The sequence below is a fragment of the Seriola aureovittata genome, chromosome 15 (genome assembly GCF_021018895.1).
Source record: "Seriola aureovittata isolate HTS-2021-v1 ecotype China chromosome 15, ASM2101889v1, whole genome shotgun sequence".
NCBI lineage: Eukaryota > Metazoa > Chordata > Actinopteri > Carangiformes > Carangidae > Seriola > Seriola aureovittata.
This window is the reverse complement of record NC_079378.1, coordinates 7,185,222-7,207,590: the sequence shown is the minus strand read 5'-3', so window position 1 is coordinate 7,207,590 and position 22,369 is coordinate 7,185,222. Positions and strand designations below refer to the sequence as shown.

At 32.5% G+C, this 22,369-nt stretch overlaps 1 protein-coding gene across 1 annotated transcript; it reads left to right on the top strand.

The window, feature by feature from the left end:
- Nucleotides 1-64: 64 nt before the first annotated feature.
- Nucleotides 65-20,631, top strand: ccdc169 (coiled-coil domain containing 169). The gene is made up of 8 exons (XM_056397644.1): nt 65-197; nt 14,852-14,934; nt 15,672-15,782; nt 16,373-16,413; nt 17,743-17,841; nt 18,296-18,349; nt 18,807-18,904; nt 20,150-20,631. The coding sequence occupies exons 1-8, from the start codon at nt 67-69 to the stop codon at nt 20,337-20,339; spliced, it is 807 nt and encodes a 268-aa protein (XP_056253619.1). The 5' UTR covers nt 65-66; the 3' UTR covers nt 20,340-20,631.
- The last annotated feature ends 1,738 nt before the right edge of the window (nt 20,632-22,369 follow it).

The following is a 22,369-nucleotide window of genomic DNA, read 5'->3' as shown; positions in this document are numbered from 1 at the left end:
AACCTCCCGCTCAACGTGCTCTATCATTTCCGACGCCACATGAACTAGCCGGAAACAGCGATCTCCATGGAAACTGCGAGTCACAAACTTTTCTTCAGTCGATGTAAGTTTTTCAGAAACATGGCTGGAGAGAGCGACTACAGCAAATACGATCTGGCACGCCTACAGGCAGAGCTCAAGCAAGAAAGGGAAATTAAGTAAGTTTTTTTTTCAGAAACCTTACGATGTTTTCAAGGCAGGGAAGTAGGTTTGGTCTCAACATTGGTAGGGACGCAATAACCCCACCACTCCAAAACAAAGTGATTCGCTTTTTAATGCAGTCAACCAAACGCTTTATTAAAATATTAGATCTGAATTTGCATTCAGAATTGCCCATACCGAAATGCAATAGCTGTAGTACATGTGTTGAATTTCCATATATGAAATATATGTACATATGAAGTAAAATCATGTATGTATATACAGTATAGCCTATATGTGAAAATTACATATGAAACCTGTTAGAAATTGGGACAATATCATATATTGACATATACTGTATGTCTAGCTACATGTATTGTAGTATGTTTATATTATAAGTTTATAAAACGTCATAGTATAGTATGGCAAAAAATTAAAAAAAAACATAAGGTCATAAAAACATCATAGTATAGTATGGCAAAAAATAAAAAAAAACCATCATAATATATTAAGGCATAGAAGGTCATAAAAAGGTCATAGTATAGCAAGGCATGAAACTACACAGTATAGTAAGGCATAAAAATTAATAAAAATGACATAGTATAGTAAGGCATTTAAGGTCATAAAAATAACATGACCATGCAGGTACTGAGCAATCATGCAAATTTTGCACAGGATGGTCCCAACTTGGATTTGAACTCACAACCTATGGAATGAGAGGTGATACTTCAAACCACTATACTTACCTGCCCACTTAACAGTAGCTGGTAAGTTAGTAACCCTTAAAGACGTCATAGCATAATCAGGAATAAAACGTGATGGTATAGTTAGGAACAAAAACTTCAAAAAACGGTCACAGTTTAGTATGGCATAAAATGTCAAAAAAAAACCATCATAGTATATTAAAGCCTAAAAGGTCATAAAAAAGGTCATATTATGGTGAGACATAAGACGACATAATATAATAAGGCATAAAAGGTCATAAAAACATCATATTATGGCGAGGCATAAGATGACATAATATAATAAGGCATAAAAATGCCGAAAAACATCATAGTATAGTATGGCATAAAATGGCAAAAAATCATCATAGTATATTAAGTCAGAAAAGGTCATAAAAACGTCATAGGATGGCAAGGCATAAGACGACAAAATATAGTAAGGCATAAAAATGCCAAAAAACATAATTTTATAGGATGGCATAAAAATGTCAAAAAAGGTCATAGTATAGTATGGCAAAAAATTCAAAAAAACATCATAATATATTAAGGCATAAAAGGTCATAAAAACATCATATTATGGCGAGGCATAAGATGACATAATATAATAAGGCATAAAAATGCCGAAAAACATCATAGTATAGTATGGCATAAAATGGCAAAAAATCATCATAGTATATTAAGTCAGAAAAGGTCATAAAAACTTCATAATATGGCAAGGCATGAAACTACATAGGATAGTAAGGCATAAAAATGCCAAAAAACATCATTTTATAGGCTGGCGTAAAAATGTCAAAAAAGGTCATAGTATAGTATGGCATAAAATGTAAAAAAAAACATCCTGGTATATTAAGGCACAAAAGGTCATCATATTATGGCGAGGCATAAGATGACATAATATAATAAGGCATAAAAAAATTCAAAAAAACATCATAATATATTAAGGCATAAAAGGTCATAAAAACGTCATAGTATAGTATGGCAAAAACTAAAAAAAAACATAATAATATATTTAGGCATAAAAGGTCATAAAAACTTCATAATATGGCAAGGCATGAAACTATATAGGATAGTAAGGCATAAAAATGCCAAAAAACATCATTTTATAGGCTGGCGTAAAAATGTCAAAAAAGGTCATAGTATAGTATGGCATAAAATGTAAAAAAAAACATCCTGGTATATTAAGGCACAAAAGGTCATAATAACATCATATTATGGCGAGGCATAAGACGACATAATATAATAAGGCATAAAAAAATTAAAAAAAACATCATAATATATTAAGGCATAAAAGGTCATAAAAACGTCATAGTATAGTATGGCAAAAAAAAAACAAAAAACATAAGGTCATAAAAACATCATAGTATAGCAAGGCATGAAACTACACAGTATAGTAATGCATAAAAATTAATTAAATTGACATAGTATAGTGAGGCATTTAAGGTCATAAAAACAACATAACCATGCAGGCACTGAACAATCATGCAAATTTTTGTACAGGATGGTCCCAACCTGGATTTGAACTCACAACCTATGGAATGAGAGGTGACACGTCAAACCACTATACTAACCTGCCCACCTAACAGTTGCTGGTATGACAGTAACGATTAAAGACGTCATAGCATAATCAGGAATAAAACTTGATAGTATAGATAGGAACAAAAACCTCAAAAACTGTCATAAAATGTAAAAAAAACATCATAGTATATTAAAGCATAAAAGGTCATAAAAACGTCATATTATAGTGACACATAAGACGACATAATATAATAAGGCATAAAAATGTCAAAAAACGTCATAGTATAGTATGGCAAAAAATTAAAAAAAGACATCATAATATATTAAGTTATAAAAGGTTATAAAAATGTCATAGTATGGCAAGGTATGAAACTTCATAGTATAGTAAGGCATAAAAATGCCAAAAACACCATTTTATAGGATGGCATCAAAATGTCAAAAACGGTCATAGTATAGTAAGGCAAAAAATCGAAAAAAACGTCATAATATATTAAGGCATAAAAGATCATAATAACATCATATTATGGCGAGGCATAAGACGACATAGTATAATAAGGCATCAAAAATTCAAAAAAACATCATAATATATTAAGGCATAAAAGGTCATAAAAACGTCATAGTATAGTATGGCAAAAAATTCAAAAAAACATCATAATATATTAAGGCACAGAAGGTCATAAAAACGTCATAGTATAGCAAGGCATGAAACTACACAGTATAGTAAGGCATAAAATGCCAAAAAACACCATTTTATAGGATGGCATCAAAATGTCAAAAACGGTCATAGTATAGTAAGGCAAAAAATTCAAAAAAACATCCTGGAATGTTAACGCACAAAAGGTCATAATAAGGTCATAATAACATCATATTATGGCGAGGCATAAGACGACATAATATAATAAGGCATAAAAAAATTCAAAAAAACGTCATAATATATTAAGGCATAAAAGGTCATAAAAACGTCATAGTATAGTATGGCAAAAAATGTAAAAAAAAACATCATAATATATTAAGGCATAGAAGGTCATAAAAAGGTCATAGTATAGCAAGGCATGAAACTACACAGTATAGTAAGGCATAAAAATTAATAAAAATGACATAGTATAGTAAGGCATTTAAGGTCATAAAAACAACATGACCATGCAGGTACTGAGCAATCATGCAAATTTTGCACAGGATGGTCCCAACTTGGATTTGAACTCACAACCTCTGGAATGAGAGGTGACACTTCAAACCACTACACTAACCTGCCCACTTAAGAGCAGCTGGTATGTTAGTAAGGATTAAAGACGTCATAGCATAATCAGGAATAAAACGTGATGGTATAGTTAGGAACAAAAACTTCAAAAAACGGTCATAGTATAGTATGGCATAAAATGTCAAAAAAAAAATCATGGTATATTAAAGCATAAAAGGTCATAAAAACGTCATATTATGGTGAGACATAAGACGACATAATATAATAAGGCATAAAAGGTCATAAAAACGTCATATTATGGCGAGGCATAAGATGACATAATATAATAAGGCATAAAAATGCCAAAAAACATAATTTTATAGGATGGCATAAAAATGTCAAAAAAGGTCATAGTATAGTAAGGCAAAAAATTCAAAAAAACAACCTGGTATATTAAGGCACAAAAGGTCATAATAACATCATATTATGGCGAGGCATAAGACGACGTAATATAATAAGGCATAAAAAAAATTCAAAAAAACATCATAATATATTAAGGCATAAAAGGTCATAAAAACGTCATAGTATAGTATGGCAAAAAATTCAAAAAAACATCATAATATATTAAGGCATAAAAAGTCATAAAAACGTCATTGGATGGCAAGGCATAAGACGACAAAATATAGTAAGGCATAAAAATGCCAAAAAACATCATTTTATAGGATGGCATAAAAATGTCAAAAAAAGTCATAGTATAGTAAGGCAAAAAATTCAAAAAAACATCCTGCTATATTAAGGCACAAAAGGTCATAATAACATCATATTATGGCGAGGCATAAGACGACGTAATATAATAAGGCATAAAAATGTCAAAAAAAAAATCATAATATATTAAGGCATAAAAGGTCATAAAAACGTCATAGTATAGTATGGCAAAAAATTCAAAAAAACATCATAATATATTAAGGCATAAAAGGTCATAAAAACGTCATAGGATGGCAAGGCATAAGACGACAAAATATAGTAAGGCATAAAAATGCCAAAAAACATCATTTTATAGGATGGCATAAAAATGTCAAAAAAAGTCATAGTATAGTAAGGCAAAAAATTCAAAAAAACATCCTGGTATATTAAGGCACAAAAGGTCATAATAACATCATATTATGGCGAGGCATAAGACGACATAATATGATAAGGCATAAAAAAATTCAAAAAAACATCATAATATATTATGGCATAAAAGGTCATAAAAACGTCATAGTATAGTATGGCAAAAACTAAAAAAAAAACATAATAATATATTTAGGCATAAAAGGTCATAAAAACTTAATAATATGGCAAGGCATCAAACTATATAGGATAGTAAGGCATAAAAATGCCAAAAAACATCATTTTATAGGCTGTCGTAAAAATGTCAAAAAAGGTCATAGTATAGTATGGCATAAAATGTAAAAAAAACATTGTGGTATATTAAGGCACAAAAGGTCATAATAACATCATATTATGGCGAGGCATACAACGACATAATATAATAAGGCATAAAAAATGCAAAAGAACATCATAATATATTAAGGCATAAAAGGTCATAAAAACGTCATAGTATAGTATGGCAAAAAATTAAAAAAAACATCATAATATATTAAGGCATAGAAGGTCATAAAAAGGTCATAGTATAGCAAGGCATGAAACTACACAGTATAGTAAAGCATAAAAATTAATAAAAATGACATAGTATAGTAAGGTATTTAAGGTCATAAAAACAACATGACCAAGCAGGTACTGAGCAATCATGCAAATTTTGCACAGGATGGTCCCAACTTGGATTTGAACTCACAACCTATGGAATGAGAGCTGACACTTCAAACCACTATACTTACCTGCCCACTTAACAGTAGCTGGTAAGTTAGTAACCCTTAAAGACGTCATAGCATAATCAGGAATAAAACGTGATGGTATAGTTAGGAACAAAAACTTCAAAAAACGGTCATAGTATAGTATGGCATAAAATGTCAAAAAAAAAATCATAGTATATTAAAGCATAAAAGGTCATAAAAACGTCATATTATGGTGAGACATAAGACGACATAATATAATAAGGCATAAAGGGTCATAAAAACGTCATAGTATAGTATGGCAAAAAAAAAAAAAATCATAATATATTAAGGCATAAAAAACGTCATAAAAAAGTCAAGGCATGAAACGACATAGTATAGTAAGGCATAAAAAATGCAAAAGAACATCATAATATATTAAGGCATAAAAGGTCATAAAAACGTCATAGTATAGTATGGCAAAAAATTTAAAAAAACATCATAATATATTAAGGCATAGAAGGTCATAAAAAGGTCATAGTATAGCAAGGCATGAAACTACACAGTATAGTAAAGCATAAAAATTAATAAAAATGACATAGTATAGTAAGGTATTTAAGGTCATAAAAACAACATGACCAAGCAGGTACTGAGCAATCATGCAAATTTTGCACAGGATGGTCCCAACTTGGATTTGAACTCACAACCTATGGAATGAGAGCTGACACTTCAAACCACTATACTTACCTGCCCACTTAACAGTAGCTGGTAAGTTAGTAACCCTTAAAGACGTCATAGCATAATCAGGAATAAAACGTGATGGTATAGTTAGGAACAAAAACTTCAAAAAACGGTCATAGTATAGTATGGCATAAAATGTCAAAAAAAAAATCATAGTATATTAAAGCATAAAAGGTCATAAAAACGTCATATTATGGTGAGACATAAGACGACATAATATAATAAGGCATAAAGGGTCATAAAAACGTCATAGTATAGTATGGCAAAAAAAAAAAAAATCATAATATATTAAGGCATAAAAACGTCATAAAAAAGTCAAGGCATGAAACGACATAGTATAGTAAGGCATAAAAATGCCAAAAAACGTCATAGTATATTTAGGCATAAAATGTCATAAAAAGGTCATAGTATAGTATGGCATAAAATGGCAAAAAATCATCCTGGTATATTAAGGCACAAAAGGTCATAATAACATCATATTATGGCGAGGCATAAGACGACGTAATATAATAAGGCATAAAAAAAATTCAAAAAAACATCATAATATATTAAGGCATAAAAGGTCATAAAAACGTCATAGTATAGTATGGCAAAAAATTAAAAAAAACATCATAATATATTAAGGCATAAAAGGTCATAAAAACGTCATTGGATGGCAAGGCATAAGACGACAAAATATAGTAAGGCATAAAAATGCCAAAAAACATCATTTTATAGGATGGCATAAAAATGTCAAAAAAAGTCATAGTATAGTAAGGCAAAAAATTCAAAAAAACATCCTGGTATATTAAGGCACAAAAGGTCATAATAACATCATATTATGGCGAGGCATAAGACGACATAATATAATAAAGCATAAAAAATTTCAAAAAAACATCATAATATATTAAGGCATAAAAGGTCATAAAAACGTCATAGTATAGTATGGCAAAAAATTCAAAAAAACATCATAATATATTAAGGCATAAAAGGTCATAAAAACGTCATAGGATGGCAAGGCATAAGACGACAAAATATAGTAAGGCATAAAAATGCCAAAAAACATCATTTTATAGGATGGCATAAAAATGTCAAAAAAGGTCATAGTATAGTAAGGCAAAAAATTCAAAAAAACATCCTGGTATATTAAGGCACAAAAGGTCATAATAACATCATATTATGGCGAGGCATAAGACGACATAATATAATAAGGCATAAAATGTCAAAAAAACATCATAATATATTAAGGCATAAAAGGTCATAAAAACGTCATAGTATAGTATGGCAAAAAATTCAAAAAAACATCATAATATATTAAGGCATAAAAGGTCATAAAAACGTCATAGGATGGCAAGGCATAAGACGACAAAATATAGTAAGGCATAAAAATGCCAAAAAACAAAATTTTATAGGATGGCATAAAAATGTCAAAAAAGGTCATAGTATAGTAAGGCAAAAAATTCAAAAAAACATCCTGGTATATTAAGGCACAAAAGGTCATAATAACTTCATATTATGGCGAGGCATAAGACGACATAATATGATAAGGCATAAAAAAATTCAAAAAAACATCATAATATATTATGGCATAAAAGGTCATAAAAACGTCATAGTATAGTATGGCAAAAACTAAAAAAAAACATAATAATATATTTAGGCATAAAAGGTCATAAAAACTTCATAATATGGCAAGGCATCAAACTATATAGGATAGTAAGGCATAAAAATGCCAAAAAACACCATTTTATAGGCTGTCGTAAAAATGTCAAAAAAGGTCATAGTATAGTATGGCATAAAATGTAAAAAAAACATTGTGGTATATTAAGGCACAAAAGGTCATAATAACATCATATTATGGCGAGGCATACAACGACATACTATAATAAGGCATAAAAAATTCAAAAGAACATCATAATATATTAAGGCATAAAAGGTCATAAAAACGTCATAGTATAGTATGGCAAAAAATTAAAAAAAACATCATAATATATTAAGGCATAGAAGGTCATAAAAAGGTCATAGTATAGCAAGGCATGAAACTACACAGTATAGTAAGGCATAAAAATTAATAAAAATGACATAGTATAGTAAGGTATTTAAGGTCATAAAAACAACATGACCAAGCAGGTACTGAGCAATCATGCAAATTTTGCACAGGATGGTCCCAACTTGGATTTGAACTCACAACCTATGGAATGAGAGGTGACACTTCAAACCACTACACTAACCTGCCCACTTAAGAGCAGCTGGTATGTTAGTAAGGATTAAAGACGTCATAGCATAATCAGGAATAAAACGTGATGGTATAGTTAGGAACAAAAACTTCAAAAAACGGTCATAGTATAGTATGGCATAAAATGTCAAAAAAAAAAATCATAGTATATTAAAGCATAAAAGGTCATAAAAACGTCATATTATGGTGAGACAAAAGACGACATAATATAATAAGGCAAAAAGGGTCATAAAAACGTCATAGTATATAGTATGGCAAAAAAAAAAAAAATCATAATATATTAAGGCATAAAAACGTCATAAAAAAGTCAAGGCATGAAACGACATAGTATAGTAAGGCATAAAAATGCCAAAAAACGTCATAGTATATTTAGGCATAAAATGTCATAAAAAGGTCATAGTATAGTATGGCAAGAAATTTAAAAAAGACATCATAATATATTAAGGCATAAAAGGTCATAAAAACGTCATATTATGGCAAGGCATAAGATGACATAATATAATAAGGCATAAAAATGCCGAAAAACATCATAGTATAGTATGGCATAAAATGGCAAAAAATCATCATAGTATATTAAGTCAGAAAAGTTCATAAAAACGTCATAGGATGGCAAGGCATAAGACGACAAAATATAGTAAGGCATAAAAATGCCAAAAAACATCATTTTATAGGATGGCATAAAAATGTCAAAAAAGGTCATAGTATAGTAAGGCAAAAAATTCAAAAAAACATCCTGGTATATTAAGGCACAAAAGGTCATAATAACATCATATTATGGCGAGGCATACGACGACATAATATAATAAGGCATAAAAAAATTCAAAAAAATATCATAATATATTAAGGCATAAAAGGTCATAAAAACGTCATAGTATAGTATGGAAAAAATTCAAAAAAACATCATAATATATTAAGGCATAAAAGGTCATAAAAACGTCATTGGATGGCAAGGCATAAGACGACAAAATATAGTAAGGCATAAAAATGCCAAAAAACATCATTTTATAGGATGGCATAAAAATGTCAAAAAAAGTCATAGTATAGTAAGGCAAAAAATTCAAAAAAACATCCTGGTATATTAAGGCACAAAAGGTCATAATAACATCATATTATGGCGAGGCATAAGACGACGTAATATAATAAGGCATAAAAAATTAAAAAAAACATTATAATATATTAAGGCATAAAAGGTCATAAAAACGTCATAGTATAGTATGGCAAAAAATTCAAAAAAACATCATAATATATTAAGGCATAAAAGGTCATAAAAACGTCATAGGATGGCAAGGCATAAGACGACAAAATATAGTAAGGCATAAAAATGCCAAAAAACATCATTTTATAGGATGGCATAAAAATGTCAAAAAAAGTCATAGTATAGTAAGGCAAAAAATTCAAAAAAACATCCTGGTATATTAAGGCACAAAAGGTCATAATAACATCATATTATGGCGAGGCATAAGACGACATAATATGATAAGGCATAAAAGAATTCAAAAAAACATCATAATATATTATGGCATAAAAGGTCATAAAAAGGTCATAGTATAGTATGGCAAGAAATTTAAAAAAGACATCATAATATATTAAGGCATAAAAGGCCATAAAAACGTCATATTATGGCAAGGCATAAGATGACATAATATAATAAGGCATAAAAATGCCGAAAAACATCATAGTATAGTATGGCATAAAATGGCAAAAAATCATCATAGTATATTAAGTCAGAAAAGTTCATAAAAACGTCATAGGATGGCAAGGCATAAGACGACAAAATATAGTAAGGCATAAAAATGCCAAAAAACATCATTTTATAGGATGGCATAAAAATTTCAAAAAAGGTCATAGTATAGTAAGGCAAAAAATTCAAAAAAACATCCTGGTATATTAAGGCACAAAAGGTCATAATAACATCATATTATGGCGAGGCATACGACGACATAATATAATAAGGCATAAAAAAATTCAAAAAAATATCATAATATATTAAGGCATAAAAGGTCATAAAAACGTCATAGTATAGTATGGCAAAAAATTCAAAAAAACATCATAATATATTAAGGCATAAAAGGTCATAAAAACGTCATTGGATGGCAAGGCATAAGACGACAAAATATAGTAAGGCATAAAAATGCCAAAAAACATCATTTTATAGGATGGCATAAAAATGTCAAAAAAAGTCATAGTATAGTAAGGCAAAAAATTCAAAAAAACATCCTGGTATATTAAGGCACAAAAGGTCATAATAACATCATATTATGGCGAGGCATAAGACGACATAATATAATAAGGCATAAAAAATTCAAAAAAACATTATAATATATTAAGGCATAAAAGGTCATAAAAACATCATAGTATAGTATGGCAAAAAATTCAAAAAAACATCATAATATATTAAGGCATAAAAGGTCATAAAAACGTCATAGGATGGCAAGGCATAAGACGACAAAATATAGTAAGGAATAAAAATGCCAAAAAACATAATTTTATAGGATGGCATAAAAATGTCAAAAAAGTCATAGTATAGTAAGGCAAAAAATTCAAAAAAACATCCTGGTATATTAAGGCACAAAAGGCCATAATAACATCATATTATGGCGAGGCATAAGACGACATAATATGATAAGGCATAAAAAAATTCAAAAAAACATCATAATATATTATGGCATAAAAGGTCATAAAAACGTCATAGTATAGTATGGCAAAAACAAAAAAAAAACATAATAATATATTTAGGCATAAAAGGTCATAAAAACTTCATAATATGGCAAGGCATCAAACTATATAGGATAGTAAGGCATAAAAATGCCAAAAAACATCATTTTATAGGCTGGCGTAAAAATGTCAAAAAACGTAATAAAAACGTCATAGTATAGTATGGCAAAAAATTAAAAAAAAACATAAGGTCATAAAAACATCATAGTATAGCAAGGCATGAAACTACACAGTGTAGTAATGCATAAAAATTAATAAAATTGACATAGTATAGTGAGGCATTTAAGGTCATAAAAACAACATAACCATGCAGGCACTGAACAATCATGCAAATTTATGTACAGGATGGTCCCAACCTGGATTTGAACTCACAACCTATGGAATGAGAGGTGACACTTCAAACCACTATACTAACCTGCCCACCGAAAAGTTGTTGGTATGACAGTAACGATTAAAGACGTCATAGCATAATCAGGAATAAAATGTGATAGTATAGGTAGGAACAAAAACCTCAAAAACGGTCATAAAATGTCAAAAAAAAAACATCATAGTATATTAAAGCATAAAAGGTCATAAAAACGTCATATTATGGTGAGACATAAGACGACATAATATAATAAGGCATAAAAATGTCAAAAAACGTCATAGTATAGTATGGCAAAAAATTAAAAAAAGACATCATAATATATTAAGGTATAAAAGGTTATAAAAATGTCATAGTATGGCAAGGTATGAAACTTCATAGTATAGTAAGGCATAAAAATGCCAAAAAACACCATTTTATAGGATGGCATCAAAATGTCAAAAAAGGTCATAGTATAGTAAGGCAAAAAATCGAAAAAAACGTCATAATATATTAAGGCATAAAAGATCATAATAACATCATATTATGGCGAGGCATAAGACGACATAGTATAATAAGGCATCAAAAATTCAAAAAAACATCATAATATATTAAGGCATAAAAATGTCATAAAAAGGTCATAAAAACGTCATAGTATAGTATGGCAAAAAATTAAAAAAAAACATCATAATATATTTAGGCATAAAAGGTCATAAAAACTTCATAATATGGCAAGGCATGAAACTACATAGGATAGTAAGGCATAAAAATGCCCAAAAACATAATTTTATAGGCTGGCGTAAAAATGTCAAAAAAGGTCATAGTATGGCATAAAATGTAAAAAAAAACATCCTGGTATATTAAGGCACAAAAGGTCATAATAACATCATATTATGGCGAGGCATAAGACGACATAATATAATAAGGCATCAAAAATTCAAAAAAACATCATAATATATTAAGGCATAAAAGGTCATAAAAACGTCATAGTATAGTATGGCAAAAAATTCAAAAAAACATCATAATATATTAAGGCATAGAAGGTCATAAAAACGTCATAGTATAGCAAGGCATGAAACTACACAGTATAGTAAGGTAGAAAATGCCAAAAAACACCATTTTATAGGATGGCATCAAAATGTCAAAAAAGGTCATAGTATCGTAAGGCAAAAAATAAAAAAAAACATCCTGGTATATTAAGGCACAAAAGGTCATAATAACATCATATTATGGCGAGGCATAAGACGACATAATATAATAAGGCATAAAAAATTCAAAAAAACATCATAATATATTAAGGCATAAAAGGTCATAAAAACGTCATAGTATAGTTTGGCAAAAAATTCAAAAAAAACATCATAATATATTTAGGCATAAAAGGTCATAAAAACTTCATAATATGACAAGGCATGAAACTACATAGGATAGTAAGGCATAAAAATGCCAAAAAACATCATTTTATAGGCTGGCGTAAAAATGTCAAAAAAGGTCATAGTATAGTATGGCATAAAATGTAAAAAAAAACATCCTGGTATATTAAGGCACAAAAGGTCATAATAACATCATATTATGGCGAGGCATAAGACGACATAATATAATAAGGCATAAAAAATACAAAAAAACATCATAATATATTAAGGCATAAAAGGTCATAAAAACGTCATAATAAAGCAAGGCATGAAAATTAATAAAAATGACATAGTATAGTAGGGCATTTAAGGTCATAAAAACAACATGACCATGCAGGTACTGAGCAATCATGCAAATTTTGCACAGGATGGTCCCAACTTGGATTTGAACTCACAACCTATGGAATGAGAGGTGACACTTCAAACCACTATACTTACCTGCCCACTTAACAGTAGCTGGTAAGTTAGTAACCCTTAAAGATGTCATAGCATAATCAGGAATAAAACGTGATGGTATAGTTAGGAACAAAAACTTCAAAAAACGGTCACAGTATAGTATGGCATAAAAGGTCATAAAAACTTCATAATATGGCAAGGCATGAAACTACATAGGATAGTAAGGCATAAAAATGCCAAAAAACATCATTTTATAGGCTGGCGTAAAAATGTCAAAAAAGGTCATAGTATAGTATGGCATAAAATGTAAAAAAAAACATCCTGGTATATTAAGGCACAAAAGGTCATAATAATATCATATTATGGCGAGGCATAAGATGACCTAATATAATAAGGCATAAAATGTCATAAAAAGGTCATAAAAACAACATAATATATTAAGGCATAAAATGTCATAAAAAGGTCATAAAAACGTCATAGTATAGTATGGCAAAAAATTCAAAAAAACATCATGATATATTAAGGTATAGAAGGTCATAAAAACGTCATAGTATAGCAAGGCATGTAAGGCATAAAAATTAATAAAAATGACATAGTATAGTAAGGCATAAAAATGCCAAAAAACACCATTTTATAGGATGGCATCAAAATGTCAAAAAAGGTTGTAGTATAGTATGGCAAAAAATCCAAAAAAACGTCATAATATATTAAGGCATAAAAGGTCATAATAACATCATATTATGGTGAGGCATAAGATGACATAATATAATAAGGCATAAAATTGCTGAAAAACATCATAGTATAGTATGGCATAAAATGGCAAAAAATCATCATAATATATTAAGTCAGAAAAGGTCATAAAAACGTCATAGGATGGCAAGGCATAAGGCGACAAAATATAGTAAGGCATAAAAATGCCAAAAAAAAAATTTTATAAGATGGCATAAAATGTCAAAAAAGGTCATAGTATATTAAGTCATAAAATGTAATAATAATGTCATAGTATAGCAAGGCATAAGATGACAAAATATAGTAAGGCATAAAAATGCCAAAAAAGGTCATAGTATAGTATGGCATAAAATGGCAAAAAATGATCATAGTATATTAAGGCATAAAAGGTCATAAAAACGTCATAGTATGGCCAGGCATAAGACGGCATAATATAGTAAGGCATAAAAATGGCAATAAGCGTCATAGTATAGTATAGCAACCAATTCAAAAAAACATCATAATACATTAAGGCATAAAAGGTCATAAAAACATCATAGTATGGCAAGGCATGAAAAAGACATAGTATATTAACGCATAAAATGTCAAAAAAACGACATAGTATAGTAAGACAATAAAAGTCATAAAAATGACAGTATAGCCAGGCATAAAAAATGTTATAGTGTAGTAAGTCATGAAATGTCATAAAAACGTCACAGTATAGTAAGGCATAAAAAGTCATAGTATAGTAAGACATAAAAAGTCATGAAAACCACATAGTATCATAAGGCATAAAAAGTCAAGAAAACGTTATAGTATAGTAAAGGGACATGTCCCCACCATCCATATGCAGACCTACACCCAAGGATATAAAATGTTGTTTTCCACCTCAAACGTAGCATTGTCTGCCTATTGATTGTAGAGAGATGCTGGAAGAATCAGTGTCTGACTTGCGTAGTACTATGCGTGAACTGCAAGACAGACTACACAGTGTTGATGGAGAAGGTGAGTAATAATTAAGTGATTTTTAATAGCATATCTATTTTTATACAGTGGCTAGAAAATATAACGTAGGTAAGTAAGTGAAACCATTGGAATTATCTTTGTATAACCTTTACATTTCTCTTAAGATGTTGTCAGATCTTCATCTAAGTTACAATATTGAACAAACATAATCTATTTCAACTACTTGTGTATTTCTTGTCTATATTGTAAACATCATTCAAATATTCACAGTGCAGGCTGGAAAAAGGATGTGAATCCATACAGGGTAATGACAACAAAACCTGATTGGAGCCAGGAGTTATCAAACCTGGAGTCCAATCAATGAAACAAGATTGGAGATTAGAGCTATTTTGACTTATAAAAACATTTTGAGTATCTGCTAATGTGAACCATGCTTCACAAAAAATAGCCTTTACAAGATTTACAATCAAAATTATTGATTTACATAAAGATGAAAAGGTTACATAGTCATCTCAAAGAGTTTAGATATTCATCAGTCCACAAACTGTCTGTAAATGGAGACTATTTAACTTTTTGTGTCTTACTAGACACTGTGTTTGTCCACCCTTGTGACTTAGATGAAGATCAGACCACATTTATGACCAATTAATGCAGAAAACCAGGTAATTCCTAAGTTCAGCTTCACTGGTATCCACTGGTTTCTATCAGCTTAGCTACTCCTCAGTGTTGTTTGTAATATAATTTGACAATTTCCTCTGTCTATTCTGATGTATCAGGGAATGAGTGGAAGACCAGGTATGAGACACAGATAGAGCTAAACGGACAGTTGGAAAGACAGATCTCACTCATTCATGAGAGACTGGAGGACCTACGAGGCAACCCCATGGGTAAGTTCACAGGCTGGTGTCAGCTTTTAAAGGAGTTTATGCTGCAAGGACATTTGTTGTTTTTATTGCCATTCATCAGAGTACAGGATGGTTTACTTTCTCCACACCAAGAGCTGTATCATTGCAATACACCTATAGTAACACTAAATACCAAAACCACTTTGGGGCAAGCTCTAGATCCATAGTACATGATGCATCTGTCTGCTCTGAAAGAAGAAAGAAGAGGGGTGTTGAGAAGAGTTCTTAAAATATTATATATAGTATATAATATACAATATGAACAGTTAAGTGCAGCAGGACACATCAGGCCATTTAATTCACAATGTCCCCATTTGGAAACTATAGTATAAATTGTGTGAATATATTTGAATGCACTCTGTTTGATAGACATTTCCCATATTAAAGTATTGGATGTAAGAATTTCCCAAAATCATGAAGGCACCACCCTGAATACTCTTCAAATCCATCTACACTCTTACCTGTATTAGTGTATAACAACAACTTAATCTTTAAGAATTAAGAAGACATATATATTCACGCATCTCAAGCAAGTTTATATTTTAATGCTCACACACTCTTGTTTTTCACAGATCGACTGGCCTCCATCCGATCTTACGATGACATGACAGTAGTGAGTGATCTGTTTTGTTGTATTTGTGTTTATGGGTTTTTTTTCCAAGTCTGAGACCACGTTCCCATTCACTTGAATAGGAACTCAGACTTTTGGACCCCACTGTGTGTAAGATAGAAGCACCTACCAGTAGAGAGAGCCAGAGACACAGAATGAGGGGAGAAGGCGGGCGGGACAGAGAGGATTGTAATGCCAGCTGCCCTCCATCCTCCCGCTGATGCTGGCTGAATAAACCAGAGTTTAATCACAGCACTGTAATCACAGGATTACAAACCATGGGAGAGTAATGCACGCTAATTACAATGCTTTAACACACACACACACATACTCATTCACACACACACACATACACACACACACACACGAATGCACACCACACACTGAAAGGTTGCACAGTCCAGTCTAAATATGTGTGTGTCTGTGTGCCTTAAGGCAGAACTAACAGATGCTCATTAGTGTGGCCATGGAGTGACCACAAGATTGTGGACTGAAGATCTGTAGTCAAACTGTGAGCATGACACTAAGACAGACTGACTATGTGAGAAGAATATAGATTATTTTTGATTAGTGCAGTGAATAAATGTTAGGGCCACAGTGTTGGGTATAAATAAACAATAAAAGATAATCCCAGTGTCTTGCTTGAACATTTGTAGCACTGATGCTGTGTCCTGTAGCATCATTGCTCATACAGCTCCTGAATACTTGTGCTGTGCATCAGCAAATTAACTTATTGTGTTAGATACAATAATGGATACTTTTAATGACCTGTACTTTAGAATAGTAAAGAAATGTCTAAAAAATTTGGAAAAATGTCTCGTGTTGTGGAGGTGCTTCATTCACCAATTAGGATGATTAACAGTAGCATCATACAATATATAAACAGAATTAATGCATACACGCATGTTTTTACACACATTAAAATGCACGTGTAAATTTAACTCCATGATTCATTAAAACCGGTAATACATTTCAAACGTTGCATCTTTAAACACACTGCCTACAGTGGAAATCTTTACAGCTGACTACAGGTGCTTATTTTGGGGCACAGAACAAGGAAGAGACTGTTCCAAACCTCTGCACAGTGCTATAAATCTCATGTAGCCTCACTGTGTCTGAGCTTTAATGTGTTTTTTAAATAATGTATGAGCCTAATCCATTCTTGTACTCATGTTTTCTGCATTAACTTATTCTGTTATTGTTTGATCCTAGTGGATAGCACAGTGTAATTCTAGTGCAAACTGATTTGTAATCAGACATCAGCAGTACAACAACCTTTATACTTTGTGGTCTCTGTGAATTTTGCTCATTAATGGAAACACTTTGCCGCAGGAAACACTGAGCCAGCGTCTGAAGCTACTGACTGAGGAAAAGTGTGACCTCCAGAGTCAGCTGATGGACTGTCATCTCAGAACTGAGCAGGAGGGAAAGGTGTTGGTCTCAGCTGTTCCGGTTGTTAGAGGGATTTTGTGCTGAGTATTGTTGAAGGTCACAATGTCTCCTGGTCCAGTTTTAATATTTTTTTTTATACAAGCAGCTTTACATTTTTTTTCCAGGTAATAAAAATTTTAGTTATAAATGACCATCATTAGCAAAGGATTGGAAAGGATTTGGCAGATTTTTGTTTTGCGTTCTTTATTTTTATAAAAACCATTGATGCTAAATGGAACCTCAACCTTTGTCCCTGTGCTGCTACGACTGGGTCAATATGCTCTTAGTTCAGCGATTTGGTTCTTTGTTTATTGTTCTGCTCAACAAACAGCAAGATATTAGTTGAATGAAGGTTCAGCACGCAGCATGTGCAGGCAGTAATCCCTTGTTGTAATCTGTTGCTCATTAACATTGGAGACTTACTGATGCCTTCCCTGTTTCTTTCAAATATCAGGCATTTCATAAAACCAATGATGAGAGACGGGCATATCTTTCAGAGATTGCTAAGGTAAGCATTCCCTTCCATCCATGTTAACAGTGGTGTTCATCACTCCTGTAGTAGCTCTCAAACCAGATATGTTTACTACGAGTCACTGAATATTCAACTGCTGCCATGGTAAAGTGCTACAAGAGGACAGTACATAGAGCTGACTGAGTTGCTCTCTATAGCTCTTCTCTTTCATGTCTAGTTAGGCTCTCATTCACCCTCTAGATCTGTTTTCTCCTTTTATGTAATAGGTGAGTGTTCAATAACTTAAAAAAACAAACAACTTAGGCAAGGACTTTCTGCTTTCTGCTGCAACAGCACTGGTTCCCGCAGGGCTGACACTAATGCAACTGCAAGGACACTGAAGTAGCATTTTACTGGCTCATGCCTGCTTACAGTACATTTACAAACATAAGCTAAATGTGATTTATCTGTGTCTGGAGTTCACTAATTACTCATGAACTGTCTGCTGCCACAGCTGTCCTCCACCCTTGAAGCCCAAAGACGACAGTTCTCCACTCAGCCACAGAGGGCACTAAGCAAAGTGAGGAGCTCAGTGAGGCACAGCAGTTACAGGTGATACAATATGAACAGTTCAATGAACAAACTATGGCCTCAAAAATGAGGAATATGATAAGCGTCACATATGTGACATTAGTTTGAAGGTGCCTCAATGCTTTAGAGACTAGCTTGTTTTTATTTTAACATTCTTTATTGATTTATTCATAAAGGGACTATGTGCAATATTAAATACAAAATAAATGCTGCTGTTTGATGCATTTTATCTGAGTTAGCAGAGAGATAATTTTCATCCACAGTCTGGCAGATCACTGAGCTAAAACAAGATACAAGGAAATAATTTAGAGGAAATATTGACCAAAATATGGAGTCATTACATACAGGATAGAGTTATTGCTTTTAACCAAATTAATAAATCAGCTTTAAAGTTACTGTTAGTTACTACAGCTATTTAGAGAGCTGCATTGAGTGATGAGTTTAATGCTAACTTGCTAAATGTAATGAAACAAAGGAGAACAGTTGGTATGGAAGATTTTCTAGCGTGCCCTAAGAAATGGAGACAAAGTCATACCAGAAAAGAAACCAAAATATTGGTAATCTCTTTAACCACATTAACTGTGTGAGATACTGTGAGTAAATATTGTGTCAAGTAGGAGGTTCAGAATTGATTCACTATCACCATGGGCATCGGGTCAGGATGCAGGATGAAAGAACGAAGGCCATTAAACATATCCAATCCAACAAAGGTTTTATTCACAATTATTTCAAACATGAAAGGAGAAGACACACATTGGCTGCGGGTTCTGAAAGGACAATAAAGATTTATTTTATTAAATTTTAACACAACAAACCAAAATATTCTCATTATATACTTATTAAAGAAATAAGGATAAAGAAGGTTCTCTGAACTAACATACAAACTATAAGAACTAAAGAGTAACAAACTTCTCTTACCAGAAACTGCTGCCCCATGTGAAGGTGAAAAAGAGTGAATGAGTGGAGTGAAGCCCTTAAATAATCTTCTAGTGCCCAGGTGAACTCTATCAGGTAAATGAGGGGTGGAGTGCGAAAACAAGAGCCAATCGGTGATAAGGAAAGGAAAGGAAGTGAGGTAGGTGAAGAAAGGAAGAGGAAAATGAAAGAAAATAGGGATCTTTACTACATATTGTATTGTAATTTCTGTGTAAACTGACATGTTTTGGGATTAGACTTAATATTGCAGTTAAACAAATCCCGCTGGGGCATGAACTCAGCATTCATTCACATACTGTGCGTCTCTCCCTTTTATCTCTCGGTGCATAGAGGGAAGCAGACCAGCAGGAAGGCAGAGGCTGCCTCTAAGAAAGGAAAAGAAAGAGAGGAAGATGGAGGAGAAGTGCTTGGAAAAGGAGAAGGTGGTTGTGAAGCAACAGCAGAGAGAAGAGAAGAGAAGAAATCCCAAAGGGAAAGCAGGCTACCCACCTTAAAGCACTACCTGAAACACAATCCCTAACCTAAGTCTGGCATTATAGCCCTTTTCTTTTTTTTTCTTACAAAAAACCAGGTCTTCAGGGTATGCCAGAATTATTGCAGGAGACATTTTCCATATACTTATATTTTCATTGTATGTTTCATTGTGTCCTTCAGCTTCTTATGGCTTTGTTCACATTTCTCAAAGGCTGATTGTGAGGAAACAATGCAGTTCCTTTGTAGGTTTTCTACCCATGTGCCACAGTGTCATAATTGTTTTTTTTACAGTTGATGGCAAATACAGTGTTACATTAAACTCATGGTATAAAATGTCATATTCATAACAAAGTCTGGCATTATTGTTTCCTTACGTTTCTTTGTAAGGAGAGATATTATATATTACAGGCTCTGATGGAGGTCATCTCCTAATGTGCCAGAGACCTGCTGAGTCTGACATTTCTAGTGTCACTGCAGTTTTTTTTTTTTCTTTACACACCACCTCCTACGACTTTCATTACGTAAGCAGCACCACATCCACAGCTCACTCTGTATGTAATTCATCTACAGCGCAACCGGTCAGCTCCATCTCACCCACTGACCACCTTTACAAATGTGGGTGTGAGAAATCTGTATCCATATAAGACGCTGTAGTGAATATGAAAAGTGCCAGACGCTGTTTCACTCGTGATAGTGAAGGAGTGTGGAGGATGGGTGCAGCTCTTGTCAGCCTTGACACTGAATTGAAACAATATCTCCTAACAAAGGACGTGGTCTCACAGGCAAAACTAGCAAGAATTCATCACTCTGTCATTTATCTTTATCTTGAATATAACAGTTTTCTTCTTCACTGATTGGTCTTTAAGGTGACATATTGATTAGCTCATGTATTCTGATCTAAAATTGGCTTTTGAGACAAAAAGGATCACAGGCAAATATGAATTCATAATGATGATTTATGTATTATCTATTCTACGACTTCATATCCAAGACTGGCATGGCGGGAACAAGGGAACTGACCTTTAGTTAGAGGGTCAAAGATCAAGTACTGAGCATCAGACCAGCTCAACTGTCCTTCAGCGTGACCCTGAAAGCCCCACCTTCAACACTTCCCTTACATGAATTAATAAAATCTCATATTTTTAGTGACAAAATTAAACTTGATACTACTTAAAGGAAAAGCTCTATATACAGATGTTGGCATTTTGCAACTCATTTGGATGTAGTACCTAAAATATGGTACAATTAAAAAATAATATATCAGCTCATTCATTCAATAAAACAACTCCACAAATCATCACCCAACCTAACGCTCTCATTTCCAGCGTTGTGTTTGCTGGTATTGACTGTCCCGCCTAAAATCACTACAACAGCACAGTGTGAGTTCTGTATTAGGGTGTTTTTTTTCCTTTACAGGTCCTTCTATTTCTGAAACCATGTGACTGGCTGAGCTGGTGTATAATCCTAAATGTGCTGCAGTGACAGGTTGTTTGTCTTAGATTAATGACTTAATTTAAAGATAGCTGGTCCATGTTGCCCTTATGAAAGAGTGAGCACATTTGCAGCGCGCCATCTCTCTCTCCGTCTTTATCCTCTCCTCTCTTCTGCTTTTCTCTCTGTTTCATGCTCAGGCTCACTCTCATACAACTCGCTGCATCCTGACCCCCCCTTCTGCCGACAGGTGAAACATGGTGACAAATCACTACAGTGTGTCAAAACACCATGAATCACACCTCTGCTGCCATGCTAATTCAGTTAGCTGTTCTCTCTTTACTCAGCATGCGTGCAAGTGCATGTGTGTGCTCATAGAAAACTCATTTGCAAGTGTGCATGTGTGCATTGACAGGCATGCACGTGAACAAATATATGCATGGGGATTGACTTGATTTAGACTCTGACTTTTACGACCATCCCCATGCTCACACTCCAAACTGTGTTGTGCAAAATTGTCAAGAAATTATTGTAGCATAAAGATGCAATGATTAGTAAGAGAGTGGAAAGAGTATCTTTGTAGCATCTGTCTACAGTCTGAGTGGGTGGGCTTTCAAGTTTCTCTTCATGGGCTGTGAAATTAAG